Source organism: Elephas maximus, chromosome 13 (assembly GCF_024166365.1).
Source record: "Elephas maximus indicus isolate mEleMax1 chromosome 13, mEleMax1 primary haplotype, whole genome shotgun sequence".
Classification (NCBI taxonomy): Eukaryota; Metazoa; Chordata; class Mammalia; order Proboscidea; family Elephantidae; genus Elephas; species Elephas maximus.
The window spans coordinates 103,405,201-103,423,990 of NC_064831.1; the positions used below are offsets into that span (position 1 = coordinate 103,405,201).

At 45.2% G+C, this 18,790-nt stretch overlaps 1 protein-coding gene across 3 annotated transcripts in view; it reads left to right on the forward strand.

The window, feature by feature from the left end:
• Positions 1-18,790, forward strand: part of GABRA5 (gamma-aminobutyric acid type A receptor subunit alpha5) — a 152,869-nt gene that overhangs the window by 106,980 nt on the left and 27,099 nt on the right. For all 3 annotated transcript variants that reach the window (XM_049905846.1, XM_049905845.1, XM_049905847.1), the window contains exons 7-9: positions 6,412-6,555; positions 8,986-9,138; positions 12,047-12,258. In XM_049905846.1, the coding sequence (XP_049761803.1) occupies positions 6,412-6,555; positions 8,986-9,138; positions 12,047-12,258 (509 nt within the window). The remainder of the gene's footprint in view (positions 1-6,411; positions 6,556-8,985; positions 9,139-12,046; positions 12,259-18,790) is intronic.

The window sequence follows — 18,790 nt, forward strand, 5'->3', positions numbered from 1 at the left end:
CTTCTTCCCACCAGGGTGAGACTTACAGTTCCCTGTGGGTTGGGAAACTGGGTGGGGGCAGTGTTAATGGAACATCTACACCTTGTCCCTTCGACCTGGTGTGAGGCAGGTGACTAGGGGAGGAAATGCCAAAAAGGCGTGAAGGTAAGAGACAGACCTGGCTGGGCAGCAGAAAGGAGGGTCTTCCTCCCATGAGAACACACCACCTCACTGCCATCTCCCATACACATCACACTCACATCCCGGCCAGGATTCATAGCTACTCCAGCCTGTCTTTGTGCCTCTGCTGCAGACTCAAGGTCCTGTAAGATCTGCATAATAGGAAGCAGATAGAAACCTCATTGCCCTTTATATGGAACTCTGGTAGCTCTTGCGGTGGTGCACAGTGATGCCTGGAACCAGAGATTTAGAGTGCAGTGTACCAACATGGATGGCAACACCACTCCCATGCCTCCATCACCCACAAGTAGCTAGTTCATCACCCCAGTATAGGGGGTAAACTAGAACAGGATGCTCATGCATCTAACAAGCTCCAATGCTGTCCCTGTGAAAATGCACTTCTAAGTTACCTGAAACAGATGCCATACTAGTAAAACAGACACAACAAGAATACCACTCAACACTCAACTTCCAACTGCAGTGTGAACTAGGTGTTTGTTCATGATACTTTATCCATTGCTGTATTCGGGTATACTCTTTTTACCTGTATTTAATGTGTTACTAATTATTACCTTGTTTAATATGTTGATGGAAGGAATATACAGAGTCACTGTACCAAAAAGAATTGGTTGACATCCAACCATTTCAGGAGGTAACAATGATTAGGAACCAGTGATTCTGAAGGAAGAAGTCCAAGCTGCACTGAAGGCATTGGCAAAAAACAAGGCTCCAGGAATTGATGGAATATCAATTGAGATGTTTCAACAAATGGATGCAGTACTGGAAGTGCTCACTCATCTATGCCAAGAAATTTGGAAGGCAGCTACCTGGCCAATCAACTGGAAGAGATCCATATTTATCCCTATTCCCAAGAAAGGTGATCCAACCAAATGCAGAAATTATTGAACAATATCATTAATATCACATGCAAGCAAAATTTTGCAGAAGATTATTCAGAAGTAGCTATAGTAGTATATCACAGGGAACTGCCAGAAATTCAAGCCAGATTTAGAAGAGGACATGGAATCAGGGATATCATTGCTGATGTCAGATGGATCCTGGCTGAAAGTAGAAAATATCAGAAAGGTGTTTACTTGTGTTTTATTGACTATGAAAAAGCATTCGACTGTGTGGACCATAACACATTATGAATCACATTGCGGAGAATGGGTATTCTGGAATACTTAATTGTGCTCATGAGGAATCTGTACATGGATCAAGAAAAGCAGTCATTCAAACAAAGGGATGCTACATAGTTTAAAGTCAGGAACGGTGTGCATCAGGGTTGTAGCCTTTAACCATTCAGTACCTATTCAGTCTGTATGCTGAGCAAATAATCCAAGAAACTGAACTATATGAAGAATGTGACATCAGGATTGGAGGAAAACTCATTAACAACCTGCACTATGCAGATGACACAACCTTGCTTGCCAAAAGTGAAGGGGACTTGAAGCACTTACTGATGAAGAGCAAAGACCACAGCCTTCAGTATGGATTACATCTCAACATAAAGAGAACAAAAATCCTCACAACTGGACCAATAAGCAACAGCATAATGAATGGAGAAAAGATTGAAGTTGTCAAGGATTTCATTTTACTTGGATCCACAATCAACACTCATAGAAACAGCAGTCAGGAAATCAAAAGACGCATTGGGTTGGGCAAATCTTCTCCAAAGGACCTCTTTAAAGTGTTGAAAAGCAAAGATGTCACCTTAAAGACTAAGGTGCACCTGACCCAAGCCATGGTATTTTCAATTGCATCATATGCATGTGAAAGCTGGACAAGCAATAAGGAAGACTGAAGAAGAATTGACACCTTTGAATTGTGTTGGCGAAGAATATTGAATATACCATTGACTGCCAAAAGAACAAACAAACCTGTCTTGAAAGAAGTATAGCCAGAATGCTCCTTAGAAGCAAGGATGGCTCGACTACGTCTCACATACTTTGGACATATTATCAGGAGGGGTCAGTCACTGGAGAAGGAAGTCATGCTTGGTAAAGTAGAGGGTCACCAAAAAAGAATACCCCCAACCAGGTGGATTGATACAGTAGCTACAACAGTGAGCTCAAGCATAGCCACAATTGTGAGGAAGGTGCAGGACCTGGCAGTGTTTTGTTCTGTTGTGCATAGGGTCTCTACGAGACAGAATCAATTCGATGGCACCTGACAACAACATTTAATATATTAATAGTTATACCTAAATATTTGAATCATGGTTCTCATTTCACACTCATGTGGCCTCCACTCATAGATCGAACACACAGCTTATTGTCAAGGAGTGTTTAGTATCCCATGTCTGGGGGGAAATCTGCAAAAATGTGCAAGACTATTATGCAGAAAATTGTACAACTGTGTTAGAAGATATTTCAATATAAAAGACTTAAATAAATGGGACGCATAACATCTCCATGATTAAAAAGACTCAATATCACAAGATGGACTGTCTCCCCAAATTAGTATATAGATTCAATCTAGCTTCAATATAAATCCTACCAGGGTTTCTCTTGAGTCCTGACATGCTGATTCTGGCATGTGTATGGATGAGCAGAGGGCTAAGAACAGCCAAGACCCGCCTGAAGAGCAAGGATTCTTCCAGGTTCAGAGATCTTAGAAAGTGCACATAAAGACAGGGGCACTGAAGCAGGAGTAGAATAATGGAGCAGAGCAGAGAGCCCAGGGGAAAAGACCCTGTGCCCACGCAGAGCTTTGCGCATTAGTGGGATGGGAGAGGCAATTCATCATAGCAATGGAACCATGGAAACTCTACATGAGAGCTATTGTATTGGAGACTCATATACACATATGGGTACAGATGTCAGTGCCTGGTGACTTACGCCATAAATGTGAAAGTTATCAAACTAAAGCTTTTATAATAAATGTGTAATATTTCATGAACCCTCAGGGTAGGGGAGGATTTTTGAAATAAAATGCAGAGTGAGTAAACCATAGAAAGCGCACTAAATTTCACTTCATTAAAATTAGTGTTAATTTAAAAAAATGAACCAAGTGAAAGAGCCACAAACTTGAAGAAAGTATTTGCAACACAGATAACAAAGTATGTATAAAGAATACACCAACCAAAGGGGCAGAAAAGAAACCAGCAAAGCCAAACAATGTATTGTTTAGCAATCCCTTCCTAAAGATAACTTAAAAAAAAAAATTCAATATTTAACATAAAATTCTGAATAGTACCTTGGAAAGGGGAGGAAGGTGAACATTTAATGAGGGGTACACACAGGGCTTTGAAGATTCTGGCATTTTTTTCTGTATTGAGCTCAATGTTTGGTACTTACATGCTTGCTATTATTTTTGAAACTATTACGAATACTCTTTTGTACAAAAACCAAAAATAAGGGTAGTGATGTACTTAACAAGGAAACTTCCACTTTTTAGCAGGAACCTGCAGCATTCCAGAGGCCATTTTTCTGGCTCCTACCCATCCAGACCCTTGACACAAGTACATGACTTCTGTCAATCCTGACTTCTGATGTAACAACTTGGCTCTGACTCATGGTAACGCCATGTGTTCCAGAGTAGAACTGTGCTCCCTGGGGTTATCAATGGCTGATTTTTTGAAAGTAGATCACCAGACCTTTCTTCTGAGGCTCCTAGTGGACTCAAACTTCCAGCCTTTTAGTTAGCAGCCTAGTGCGTTAACCGTTTACGCCATCCAGGGACTCCTGACCTCTCATATACACACATGGTTTTGCCTGTTCACGGTGGGGTGTTCCAGCCTCTTCTGGTAGAGAGTTGGTGGAGGGGTTCCCAAGTAAGCAGGTGTATTCAGGCACACTCCCTGGTAGCAGAGCTCTGGTTCATCTCCCACCTTTGGGACCTCTCCAGGTTCTCCCCTGGAATGGCGTGCAGTTCTGTCCACTCTGGAGTTCAGACTGTGTCCTATACTCTCGTTGTGATGGTGTCAGAGTACCAGGCATAGGTATCTGTGCAGAGTCATGGTCAGACTGCGTGGAGGTGTGACTGTTGGCCTCTGTGTGAGTGTAAGTGGTCAGGACCAACTGAAGCAGATAAATGCGTTCACTTCTTAAAGCCACTGGGCCTTGACCCACCACTCCTGTGAAACTGAGTTTGCCAGTGCTCTAGTGACCCCTCACTACTAATCTGTGGTCATCACACAGCCACTCTCTGAAGTGTCTAGCAGCCCCTGATGCTTGGCCTCCAGGACTGCACATTCTCATGTTCCCCCACTATAGCAGCTGCCTCTCAGTTGCATTGCTATTTCCTCCTCATCTTCTTGAACTCTAAACCCTGCACAAGGTGCCCTTGATGGCAGTGCTTCTCCTCCCCCTCCCCCCAACACCAGCATTCAGGCCAGGTGGTCTCCTTAGCCGTGCTCAGTGCATCCACCAGATAGTGGATGCACCTGATCACACATAGTGTAAGCCCTAATGTCCAGCACCTCAACTGCTTGTCACTCACCAGAAACCTGCTCCCCCACAGTCTTCACCACCTAGGTGCCCGCCTGACTGTGCCCTTTCCCTCACAGCTCACACCCAGCTTCTCAGGGCTTTTCACAAGTGTGCACTTCAAACACGTCAGATGTGCCCTCTATTCTACACTGCGCCGAAGTCACCACCATCGTGCTCCCCTGGATTTCTTTAATGTTGCCTTGAGCAGTCTCCTGCTTCTGCCCCTTTCCCACCTGCCTTCTCGCCTGCTGTCAGACCGGTATGATCCCATTACAGCCTAAATTTGAGTATGCCAATTATTTGCTCACTCAGAGGAAGTGTCAGAGGCCTTAACAATGGCCTCCAGGCCACGATGCGTCTGCTCTCCTCTGCCCTGCTCGCAGTCACTCTATCCAGCCACACCCAGACATCTGGCTTTTCTTCAGACATTGCCAGTGAGCTCTCAACCTCAGAGCCTTTGCACCTGCTATTCCCTCTGCCTGGGATCCCATTCCTCCTCAGATGGCCCCACGCCACATGCCATGCCCCCAGGTCACCTTCTGAATGAGCCCTTCTTAAATCACCCAGTTCACAACTGCACCTTTTGGCCCCTCACAGCTTGTCGTACCCCACAGCACTTATCACCACCTCACATATTATAGTCTATGTATGACATGTGTTTGCCTCCTTTGGAGTGTAAATTTCTTCAGCAGAGGACTTTTGCCTGTCTCTTTCTCCACCCCACCCACATTAGTTTTCTGTTGCCATTGGTACTTAGCAGCAGTTCTGTAGATCAGAAGTCCAGTGGGTTCACCTGGTTTCTCTGCTCTGAGTCCCATAATGCTGAAATCAAGGTGGTAGCAGGGTGAGTTCCTTCCTGGGGCTCTGGGGCTAGGTTGGCCTCCAGGCTCACCCAGTTGGTAGAATCCAGCCCCTTGTGGCTGAGAACTGAGGTCTCCATGTCTTTGCTGCCTGTTGCCAGGGGTTGTGCTTTGCTTCCAGAGGCCCCAACTGGTGATCTCCTAAGGCCATCTTCAAGTCAGCAATGGCTGGCTGAGTCCTTTTCCTGTTCAAATCTCTCTGACCTGAGTCTCTACCTGACTCCAGTAGGAGACATTCTGTTTTTAAGGATTCAAGTAATTAGATTGGGCCCACCCAGTAACCCAGGATAATCCCTACTCTTAAAGCCCATAACCTTTATTTCCATTTGCAGAAGGCCTTTGCCATGTAAGGTAACACATCCATAGGCTTGACACCAGGGGGCTGTGTTCCTGCCTGCCTCGTCACCCTACCGCCTAGGAAATGTTCCTCAAGATGGGGGCTCTTGGAAAGTGGAAAGTTTATAACAGCGAGTGTGGCCATGCACTTTGTGCTGTGCAGTTACATAATTATGTGCATTATGTAATCAGAGCAACAACCCTAAGAAGCAGATGCTGTCATTACCCCACTTTACAGATGAAGAAACAGGCACAGAGTGTAAGTACCTTGCCCAAGGCCACAGGGCTGGAATTGACCTGGAGCATCTCTGGATTTGTCCTCTCTGGACCAAAGGTCACATACTCTCCCAGCGACATGGTAGTGATAGTGCCACTCTGGAGATAAGATAAACAGCAGAAGTCCCCTATGCACCAGTGTGAGCTCTCAAACCTATGGGATGGTACAGACCTGAACTGTGGTGGCAGCTAACCTGTTCTGACCACCCTACACATTTTTTTTATGTCATTTAATGTTAACTTTTCAGACTTTCAATTCATCTTTCTTGTTTCTTTAAAAAGCATCTTCACTTGTGCCAGGCTAGGGATGACACTGTGTTTATTCTTTCTGCCATCTACCCCCACAGATGCATACCCTAATTCCGAAGTTGTCTACGTCTGGACCAATGACACCACGAAGTCTGTGGTGGTGGCAGAAGATGGCTCTAGACTGAACCAGTACCACCTGATGGGGCAGACGGTGGGTACTGAGAACATCAGTACCAGCACAGGTAAGGGGCCTGGCAGGCAGGGGGCACAGGTAACAGGCCTGGGAGGCAGGGGGCACAGGTGAGAGCCTGGCGGGTAGGGGTAGTGTTGCAAGATAACAGCAGAACACCACTGGACACCAAGCTGGAGGGAGTGCCCACCCTGCCTCAGCACAAGACTTCTTCCCCAGCGCCCTCTCCCTGGCAGCTAGGGCCCAGCTATTGTGAAGAGCCTTCCACTGAAGTGCCCTTCTGTGGCTGTACAAAGCCCAGCTCAATGATATTAGGGCATGGCTGAGGCATTAATCTTCCCTGTAGTTGCCACCACATGAACAGCAAGAATGGAGCAGGATTTGATGACTCCAGGCCTGCCTGAAGGCTCATGACCCACTTCTGTAACCTACACCCCTGCCCAGAGCACAGAAAATCACAGAGACTCAGAGACAGGTGGGGTCTCTGCAGGAATCTTAAGACTTCTTCCTACAAGCATTCCTTTACCTGCCCCCCTTCCTTCTGCTCTGATCTATTGAAAGGGATTTCCCTGGGGCTGGATTGAGGGAAGAAGCACCATCAAGCAGCAGAGAAGAACCCCTGAGGTGTTCCAGAAGCAGACATGCTCAGCTTGGGGGCTGGCCTGAACCAGCAAGGGAACAGAGGGGTGAGGTCACAAAGGAGCAGGCAGGTTCCACTTCCTGAGCCTGCCATCATCAGACGCCTCTTGGCCCAGGGCAGGCCTTCCCTAAAGGCTTCTAAACGTCACCAGGCATTGCATAGGGAGGATTTCAGGGCTGGGGAGAAGAGAAGAGCCTCATGGTGATAAGCTGAGCCTCACTTAGGACATGCCCCAAGCCTCAGAACCCTCCAGGGTGGCTCCTAGTCCCCAGCAGCCCCCCAGGAAGCTGAATGCACTTCTATAGACACCCTCATCCCCAACCAGCATATAGGCATTTTTGGTTGCAGTGTTAAACTGAGAGAAAGAAGGAAGCAGAACAGACTTCATGGAATGAAACGAAGAAGTAGGACAAAAGTTAGGGTCAAAGAAATGAAAGGAGATTAACTGCAGACCCTGCTGTAAAGACCTAGAAAGGCATCTCCTTTCTTCAAACATCAGGGAGAGGCAAAGCTGGACCCCTTTAGTGATCCAGACCTTGGTGTCGTATATGGCACCCCCTTCTCTTTATATCTGACACTTTCCCCTTTCATCATGCTTGCTGTCTCCTCAGCCTACTCTCACCTGATAGAGAAGCTCACAGCATGGGCTACTAGAGAGTAGGCTCATTTCACCCCTCATGTTCCGTATGGTCCTTCCACATCTGTGCCCCACACACTGCATGCTGTGAGGACAGGTGCATGGGGGTCACCCACTACTGGCTTTGATGTGGATAGCATGCGTGTTAGCTATGCCATTAGCCCCAAACGTGAAAGGGTAAGAGGAAAGCAGGACACATCCCAACAACTGCCCAGGCAGCAGGCCATCTGTTCTCCTAGTACATCAGCCCCCACCCAGGTCAGCCTTTAGTGGAGCTCCCAAGCCTGTTGTGGACACAGCCACAGTATTGACCATACTCCCTGGCCACACCATTCACTCCTAGCAAAACCCCCAAAATGACGTCCTCCCTTATCGCTACTCTGCCCTTCTCTGCTGCCCTTCATCCGCCGCTCATCCATCCACCAGGGCAATAGAAACTCCTCATCAGGTGAGGCCCCACAGTCCAGTGGGCCTGCACCTGGACTGCAGCCCAACTTGCTCCTTACCAGTTCACCGTCAGGACAGCATCGTTGTCGGCAATGAAGGGGAGGTCTCCTAGCACCTCCCACACAGCCAGGCAGATCCAGAGAAGGCCCTGGGGACTCGCCAAGGGCATGCCGGATCTCAGAGAATGGAGGGGAGTTTTTGGTCTTCCTGGTGGGTGCCCAGCAAGTGAGCTGCTGGATTCTCTGTCTCCTGGCCCCCAGCTCCTCACTCTCCACTCTGAGGGAGGCACCCAGGTTCATCCAGATGCCTGGCCCCCCTGCTTGCCCTAGGGTTGGGAGTAGAAAGGAAACTCTCTGCCAACAGCTAGGCTCTGTGGAGTTCTGAGCTCTATCAGACTACATCCTGATTGCAGCAGCAGGCAAGGGGCAGGAGGGAGCAGGCAGCAATGGCAGGCACAGATTGTAACCAGGGATTAACAAACCCTGCAAATCTGATTTTCCTAGGGAAAGCATCGGTCAGCTGAGGCTCTTCTGAGGCCAGTGCCAACAGACATGCGTATACAAAATGGTTAAAAACGTCATACATCCTCCTCTGTCTCTCTTTAACCCAAATAGCACAGCTAAGCACTTGTTCGGCAGCAGATGGAGGCCACAGAACTACTGAAGTCCTCTGACCCTGCAGGCAGGAGCCACTGGTCCTTTCCTTTCCCCAGGACTTTGGTGACTTTAGGTGATGTACAGATTTGTGCTTGTTTGCAGGTGAATACACAATCATGACAGCACATTTCCACCTGAAGAGAAAAATTGGGTACTTCGTCATTCAGACCTACCTTCCCTGCATAATGACCGTGATTTTATCCCAGGTGTCCTTTTGGCTGAACCGGGAGTCGGTCCCAGCTAGAACGGTGTTTGGTGAGTGTCCCCAAGCCGGGCCTGGACCCTGATCCTACCCATCCAAAAGTGGCACCACCAACAACCACAAATATGCCAGTGCTGCCTCGGTATGGTGACCTGAAAAACAAACTGACCAATGAGTTCAGGATTTTATGTTAAGGATTAGGATTTAGGATTTCTCTCAGAATGAGGGTTTAGGGAATAAAGCGTGATATGTTTGAGAATCATTTCCACTTTGAAAAGCTTTTCACTGTAACCTTCTTTGAGGTTTGAAATTGCCAGAAGCCTGCCTTACGTGAGATTTTGCAAAAAGTATTTTCATTGTTCTAATAAAGCACTACTTTTTAATTCATGGGGGTGTCTTTGAAATGTGTGTGCCACTTAAAATTAACCACTAAGTGGCAATCAACACATTATATGTGATACTATAGTAATAAACCAAGAATACATATGTGATAGTAATCTAGAACATTTTTTTGGCATCCCTAAGACAATAAGATGAAGTTTAGAAAGACCCAGCTCAGGAGGTGCCTTGGACAGCAGACAGCATGTTACCTTGGAGCTCAGTTTCATCATATTCAAAGAGATACTGAAGGCGAATTTGCAGGTTAATTGTGATAATAGATGCTTACATCTTTCCAGACTGTGAAGTACTATTCTCATGTCAGCTCTTATCATTGCCCTTCCCTTTTTTAAGAAGAAAATGTCAGCATGTGTCTTATTGTAATGGTCCCATAGTATATACAAAACCGAAGAGCCTGGGGCATCCATGAGTGAACGGCACAGAAATGTATCTCACTGGCTTGGTTCGCCTTTCAGGGATGTCTCAGGAAGCTTTGCAGGCAGGCTGTGGCCAGGCAGTGCTGCCCAAGTCAGTGTACCTCCCAACACACTTTAGGGGAATATTACCAAGTGGACAGGAAAAAAAAATTAGATTGAAAAATACTGTATATTACAGTCTGTTCCCTCTTGGAGATTCTCAGTGTACATTAGGATGCTATGGGGCCCAAAAAGACTCAAGAAACCTGCTTAATGTTATGCTCAGAATACTCTTTACTCAACACAATGATTAACTGAATTTATAAGAAAAGCAAAGATGCCTATTGATTTCTCATCAAACATTAATTCCATGCATGGTGCCATCCATGACCCATGAGTATATGTAAGTACCTTTAAAGGCAGACGTGGAAGGAGAACTCATAGCTGCTATGGCCTCCAGCAACATACCACTTTGAGGGTGCATTGCACCCTTACCCTAGGTACCCACGCATGCATTCCTACAGACAGCATGGCGAGAGGAGGAAGGCAGGGTCCATGTGGTGACGCTGCAGGCCTGCAAGAGTCTAGCAGACCTGGCTCCTGATGCAGGTTCTCTCATTTAAGGGTGATGGTGCCAATAGCTAAATGGTTTTAAAGCTTCAGGCTTTCCCCCTGCAAAACAGAGATAAGGATACCCGTTTTGAAGTGGCGTGCTTTGGTCAGTGTCTGACACTCAGCAAGTGCTCTATAAATAGCACATAATAGGCCATTCCTGAATGAATGCCCCCCTCCAGGAATCTAGCCCTGCTGAGTGGGGGGTCCAAAGCAGACAGCCACAGTGGCCTGTCACAGCAGGCCTAAGGGCACGTGTTCTCTCTTCGCTGGAATTAAGTGCCCAGACAGAGGTTCAGACACAGCACTCCCGTTGAACTGACCTATGGAAGTCTGCAGCATTCATGCATATAGACGAGAGGCTGTCTCCAGCCCACTCCTACACAACGCGTCTCTGTGAAGCACTCTACTAGATGCTGTGTGAGTTTAATTGCTGTTTCTTAATTGGATACTGCCTTAGTGTCACCAGGAAACACCATTCATTCACATATCTTTTGCTGAGCACCAACTGTTTGATTGGCTGTCTTCAAGGCAATGGGGCTGTGTGGAAATCAAACCAAAATCCCTGCCCTATTAAGTTCATATTCCAGAGGAAGGAGGCAGTCAACAAGACAAAGAAAACAAACAGTGCGTTAAAACTGTAAATGCGCTAAGTGTTATGAATTGAAAAGAGCAGTGAGAAAATCAGAGAGAGTGGGAAGGAGAATTTAAAATGGGGCTTGAGGAGGATCTCCCTGTGAGAAGGATATTTGAGTGAAGATCTAAAGGAAGTGCAGGAGTGAGGGGGCCTCGTGGACATCAGGTAGTTCCTTGAGGCAGATGGAACAGCCAGTGCAAATTGAGGAGAAACAGGGGAGCTGGGTGGAAGTTGTTGAGTGAGCAGGGACGGAGACGTACAAGATGAGCTTAGAGGGGTTGTGTGTGTGTGCACGTGTGTATGTTGGGGTATCTTGGAATCCACTGATAAGGACTTTTTTTTTTTCTACTGAGGATAAGAAGTCCTTGGTGGGTTTTAAGTAGGTAAAAAGCATGGTCTGACTTATATTGCTCACCCTGGCAGTTTCAAGTATGTTCTGAAGAAGGGAGTCTAGTTGTGAGATTCTTGCCATATTCCGGATGAGAGATGTCGATGGTGGCGTAGACCAGCATGGTGGGAGGTGTTCAGATTCCGGGTAGGTTTTGAAGGTAGAGACAACAGTTTTTGGTGACTGAGTTAACTTGAGTGTGAGAGAAAGCAAGAGCCCAGGATGAGGAACTGAGAATCACTCCAGTGCTTTTGGCCTGAGCAACTGGGAGGGGGCAGTGTTCCTGAATGGTAAGGGGAGCACTGAGGAAGGAGCAAAGGAGCATGTTTTGGACATGCTAAATCTGTGCTTCAGGTAGAGTTGTAAGGTAGATAGATGGATATATAAGCTCAGAGAAGGGAGAGGCCAGGCTGGAGAGAAAATTGTCAACTTCTTTATTACATTCAGGGGTTTTTGACTGAGGAACTCAGGGTGCCAATACTAACCCATTTCCCTTCCCTGCTTTGCCACCCTGTTATTGACTACCATAGGGGTAACCACAGTGCTAACAATGACGACTCTCAGCATCAGTGCTCGAAACTCTCTGCCCAAAGTGGCTTATGCCACGGCCATGGACTGGTTCATAGCTGTGTGCTACGCCTTTGTGTTCTCCGCCTTGATTGAATTTGCCACTGTCAACTATTTTACAAAGAGAGGTTGGGCCTGGGATGGCAAAAAGGCCTCGGAAGCTGCCAAGATCAAGGTATTTATTGTATGTCTCCTCTTTACCCCATCTTGTCAGATTCTCCTGACTGGTGAAACAGGCCTTATTATATATCCAAATATAAAACATTTCCTACCCCCTAAAAAAAACCCAAAATTATCCCCTCCCGTATATTCAAAGTCCTTATGAAATCTTACAATAAGTGATTTTTCTAATTGCTTTGTGTTGAACCACCAACTTAGTTCAAGTCAAAGTTCTGATATATGTGAATGACTTATATACATTAAGAATAATACATATAATAATATGTGCCACAGTAATATATACAAGTGTATTATTTTTACAAAACTAATTGCTGCCTATTCAGGGACTCATCGTCCAGTTTGATTTGTGTGACCCATCCCTCTGCTTGCAGTTTTGTCATTTCACCATGCAGTGTATCTTCTGCAAGATACTGTAAAGGTCATAAACAGAGTACATAACTTATTGAGGCCACATATCAGGAAAGCACAGCAATTCCACCGACTGGATGGATGGGTCGCTTAAATGATAAACATGAATTACTATGAAAAGTACTACTCTTCCAAAGCAATTAATCATTGGGTATTTAAAGAGTGATTTGTGCCTAAATCAAAGAAATATGTAAAAAAAAGACTCACGGAGATTCCAAGTTTCTCATTTCATTAGGGAGATGAGAATAACATATAAACCAAAAACCAAACCCAATGCCATCGAGTCGATTCTGACTCATAGCGACCCTATAGGACAGAGTAGAACTGCCCCCATAGAGTTTCCAAGGAGTGCCTGGTGGATTCGAACTGCCGACCCTTTGGTTAGCAGCCGTAGCACTTAAACCACTACCCCACCAGGGTTTCCAGAATAACATATAGGGAATAAAAAACAACACAGCTTATGACAATCTGCTAATTATACCATGCAGAAATCAAATGAACAAATCCATTGCACTTAGGGAAGCACAAAGCTACCCTTTGAAAAGTTGGCACAAAGGTAGTCAAGGACGGTATTATAGAGGACTGGAGTGCTATGCCCTGGTTCCAAACCAGAGGCCAAAGGCCAATAATAGGAAACACAGGTCACCCTGGTTCCATGGAGGTCACTCAGCTCTGTCCCATTCTTGGCTCCACCCCTGCTTTTGGGATTCAATGATGCTGCTTCCCTCCCTGTGAGAAATCATGGTTCTGACGTGACCCAGCCTGTCTGGTCCTTCCCACCTCCAAGCATCACATGTCCCCTCCCAGGCCCCACTTTTGTCACAGAAGAGCCCACTTCCAACTCTAGATCCATTAATTGGAAGCCTAGCAGGGTCCTTCTGCGCTCTCTCAGGAGTTCAAGAGAAGCATGAGTGAGACCTCTGACACACATGAGCCTGGGGTGCAGGCTGTGGGCATAGAGGTGTGAAGAGGGGTGGGACAGGGTGATCTGACTGAAGTGGAGTGAAGGAGATCTGGGAAACCATTTACGTGGGCAGGGTAGTCAGACTGGGGACCTCTAGACCCAGAAGTTTGGACGTGATCTTGCAGACATAGGGAGCCATGGAGGTGGGGTGGAGGGAGGACATGAATGAAGTCTGGGGAGAAGGGTCTCTCCACACCTGGCATTGTCACTGAAAAGCAAGTGTCTGCAACCTGGCTGGTCTGGGATGACTGCATGAACACTGGACAGAAGAGGACCGGGTCTGGTGTAGAAGAGCAGTGGGGTGTTGGTTGGCTATGTTAGGTGAGGTGGTTGGGCTCTCGAACTGAGTCTAGAGGGAAGGTGAACCCAGGCATAACTGGAGACTCTGGCCATCACTGTCAGTGGCCATGTCTGCACTCGCCCAACTTCAGATCAGAATGGAGAGTTAGTGGGAGAAGAGGGCGTGGTAATTCCATGAATGTTTGGTCCCAGATGAGCACTGGTCTTCTAAAATAAATGTATGTGCACAACTGACCTGGTAAATCTGTGGAACTTAAAGACTGTGTGTCCTTCCTCAGATGGTGGGGGTGGGGGGCAGAGCCAAGCCCCTTATCCAGAAAAGCTTGGTGCAGGTAAAGCATCCAGGCACCTGCAGTCTTTCAGGACATGTGAGTCTCACCATTAGACTCAATAGTTTTGAGTAAGTGCATGGATGCTGGCCTAATCTCATCCACTAACTTTCATGTAGAAGGAGAGAGGATGTAGGAAATAAACTGTGTTCACCATTGCTGCATGCTGGGATCTCCAGAGGCAACAGTGAGTCAGAGACTGGGGTGCGAGTCGTTCAGAGGGGTGAACACTGTGAAAGGACAGGGGTGGAGACAGGACTGGATAGAGGATTAATTGACCCGTAGTGCAGGTCTGACACACCCTGGGCTGGCCAAAGAGGGGCTCTGTGCAAGAATTTTGGAGAGTTGCCCTGCTTTAGGTGACATACTGGGCCTTTATACCCCTGCCTCATGCTTCCTCAGGGAGGGCAGGCCCTCAGTGAGGCGAGGCTGACTGCAAAGACATCCCCTGCAAGAGGGGCCCCTGCCCACCACAGCCCTCATGACTATACAGAGTCCTGTGATGCTGTTCCCTCCTGCTGCTCATCTCTCCCAAGTGTTATTTGCCCTTGAGTCAGCTCCGAGAATGGTGACCCCATGTACAACAGAAGGAAACAGCCCAGTTCTGCACCATCTTCATGATTGTCAGTATGCTTGAGTCCATTGTTGCAGCCACTGTGTATTTTGAGTGTCTTCCAGTACTATATGGGACAGTGTCCATAGGGTTTTCATTGGCTAATTTTCAGAATTAGATCACCAGGACTTTCTTCCTGGTCTGTCTTAATCTGGAAGCTCTGCTGAAACCTGTCCATCATGGGTAACTGCTGGTGTTTGAAACACCAACAGCGTAACTTCCAGCATCATAGTAACACGCAAGCCACCACACTATGATAAACTGATAGACGGGTGGTGGTCTTTTCCAAGTAAACACACATTATCAAGCCCGATTAGTATAAAGTCACTGCTCTTTACTTTTTCTAAGTGATGAAAACCATTTGGAGTAGTAAGCTAACGGGTTAGTCATGTTCGTGGATTTCTTCTGGCAGACGAACAGGGGTGCTCATGCTATTATGGGCATTGAAAGAGCTGTGGTATTTCTGAGTCACGCGGCTGAGGGCCTTCTTTGCCACACCCCAGGCGTCCCCACTATCCCTGCACCTGGCTTAGCATTTGCTGTACCTCTTCTTTGACCTGCTTCACTCCATCCTCTGCTCACTCTTTCTCTCTTTTTTTTTTTTAATTTTATTTTTTATTATACTTTAGAAGAAGGCTTACAGAACAAACTAGTTTCTCATCAGTTAGTATACACATTGTTGTATGACATTGGTTAACAACCCACGACATGTCAGCACTCTCCGTTCTCGACCCTGGGTTCCCTATTACCAGCTGTCCTGTTCCCTCCTGCCTCTCAGTCCCTGTCCCAGGGCTGGTGTGCCCCTTTGGTCTTGTTTTGTTTCATGGGTCTGTTCAATCTTTGGATAAAGAGTGAACCTCAGGAGTGACCTCATTACTTACTAAGCTGAAAGGGTGTCCAGGGACCATACTCCCAGGGTTTCTCCAGTCCCTGTCAGGCCAGCAAGTCTAGTCTTCCTTTTTGAATTAGAATTTTGTTGTACATTTTTCTCCAGCTCTTTCCGGGACCCTGTATTTTGACCCCTGTCAGAGCAGTAGTGGTGGTAGTTGGACACCACCTAGTTTTATTGGACTCAGTCTGGTGGAGCCCATGGTAGATGTGGTCCATTAGACCTTTGGACTAATCTTTCCCTTGTGTCTTTAGTTTTCTTCATTCTTCCTTGCTCCCAAAGGGGTGAGACTGGTGGAGTATCCTCAATGGCTGCTCACAGGCTTTAAAGACCTCAGACCCTAATCACCAAGTAGAATGTAAAATACATTCTTTATAAACTATGTTATGCCAGTTGAGCTAAATGTTCCCCTAGATCATGGTCCCTGCAGCCCTCAGCCCAGCAATTTGGTCCATCAGGGACATGTCTACGGAGCTATCATGACCTTGCCTTGTACAGGTGGAGCCGGCTTCCCCAGTATTGTGTACTGTCTTACCCTTCCCCAAAATTTCTACTTACCTATTGTCTGTTAAGTGTTTTTCCATCCCCACCCCTACCCTCCCTCGTAACCATCAAAGATTGTTTCTTTTTTTATGTAAACCTTTTCATGAGTTTTTACAGTAGTGGTCTCATACAATATTTGTCCTTTTGTGATTGACTTATTTCACTCAGCATAATGTCCTCCAGATTAATTCATGTTATGAGATGTTTCACAGATTCATAATTGTTCTTTATCACAGCGTAATACTCCATTGTCTGTATATACCATAATTTGTTTATCCATTAATCTGTTGTAGGGCGTCTAGGTTGTTTCCAACTTTTTAATACTGTGAACAATGCTGCAGTGAACGTGGGTGTGCATATGTCTGTTCCTGTGACAACTCTTATTTCTCTAGGATATATTCCTAAGAGTGGGATTGCTGGATCATATGGTGTGTCTATTTCTAGTATTCTAAGGAAGCATGGTAAGGTTTTCCAATATGGTTGTATCATTTTACATTCCCACCAGCAGTATATAAGAGTTCCAATCTCCCCGCAGCCTCTCCCACATTTGTTATTTCCTATTTTATTTTATTGGCTCTTGCTAGTAATGCTGGTGTAAGATGGTATCTCATTGTGGTATCGATTTGCATTTCTCCAATGGCTAGAGATCGTGAGCATTTCCTCATGTGTCTGTTGGCTGCTTGAATGTCTTATTTGGTGAAGTGTCTGTTCATTTCCTTCATCCATTTTTTAATTGGATTGTTTGTCTTTTTGTTGTAGAGGTGTTGGATTTTCTCATAGACTTTAGAGATTAGGCCTTTATCTAATTCTTAATGGCCAATTTATTTTTCCAGTCTGTAGGTTATCTTTTTACCCTTTTGGTGAAGTCTTTTCATAACCCTAAGTGCTTAATTTTTAGAAGATCCTAGTTATCTAGCTTATCCTCTGGAGCTTGTGCATTGTTGAGTGTGGTTTGTACCCTGTTAATGCTGTGTAGTGGGGCCTCTAGCGTTGACCGTATTTTTTCTTCAATGAATTTCATAGTTTATAGCTTTATATTTACGTCTTTGATTCACTTTGAGTTAGTTTTTGTATATAGTGTGAGGTATGGGTCCTGTTTCATTTTTTGGCAGATGGACACCCAGTTTTCCCAACACCATTTATTAAAAAGACTTTATTTTCCCCATTTGATGGACGGTGGGCCTTGTTGAAGATCTGGTGACCATAGGTGGATGGATTTACATCTAGGTTCCCCATTCTGTTCCATTGGTCAATGTATCTGTTGTTGTACCAGTACCAGGCTGTTCTGACTACTGTAGCTGTATAGTAGGTTCTGAGGTCAGGTAGTGCCAGTCCTCCTACTTTATTTTTCTTCTTCAATAGTGCTTTACTTATCCAGGGCCCCTTCCCATTCCATATAAAGTTGATGATAAGTTTTTCCATCTCTCTAAAGAATGTTGTTGGTATTTGGATTGGTAATGCATTGTATTTGTAAATCTCTTGGAGTAGAATTGTCATTTTCACAATGTTGAATCTGCCTATCCATGAGCATGGTATGTTTTTCCATTTATGTAGATCTCTTTTGGTTTTTTGCTGTAGTGTTTTGTGGTCTTTTACATTCCTGGTTAGATTTATTCCCAAGTATTATATTTTTTTAGGGGCTATTATAAATGGTATTGTTTTTGTGATTTCCTTTGCATCGTTCTCTGGTGTATAGGAATCCAACTGATTTTTGTATGTTTATCTTGTATCCTATTCTGCTGAATCTTTCTATTAGTTCCAGTAATTTTCTCGTGGAGTCTTTTGGGTTTTCTATGTATAGTATCATATCATCCACAAATAGGGAGAGCTTAACTTCTTCATTTCCAATTTGGATGCCTTTTATTTCTGTTTCTTGCCTTATTGCTCTAGCTAGGACCTGCTTCAAACACAATGTTAAATAGGAGGGGTGATAAAGGGCATCCTTGTTGTGTACCTGTTCTCAAGGGGAATACTTTCACCCTCTCTCCATTAAAATTTATGTTCGCTATTGGTTTTGCATAGATGCCCTTTATTATGTTGAGAAATTTTCCTTCTATACCTATTTTATTGAGAGTTTTTATCAGAAATGGTGTTGGACTTTGTTGAATGCCTTTTCTGCATCAATTGAGATGATCATGTGATTCTTTTCTTTCATTTTATTTATGTAGTGGATTACATTGATTGGTTATCTAATGTTGAACCATCTTTGCATACCTAGTATGAATCCTACTTGGTTGTAATGTATTATTTTTTTGATGTGATGCTGAATTCTATCGGGTAGAATTTTGTTGAGAATTTTTGTATCTATATTCATGAGAGATATTGGTCTGTAATTTTTTCTTTTCTTTTCTTTTTTTGTGGTGTCTTTTCCTCGTTTTGGTATCAGGGTTATGCTTGCTTCATAGAATGAATTTCAAAGTACCACTTCCTTTTCTATGTTCTGAAATAGTTTTAGTACTGGTGTAAGCTCTTCTCTGAATG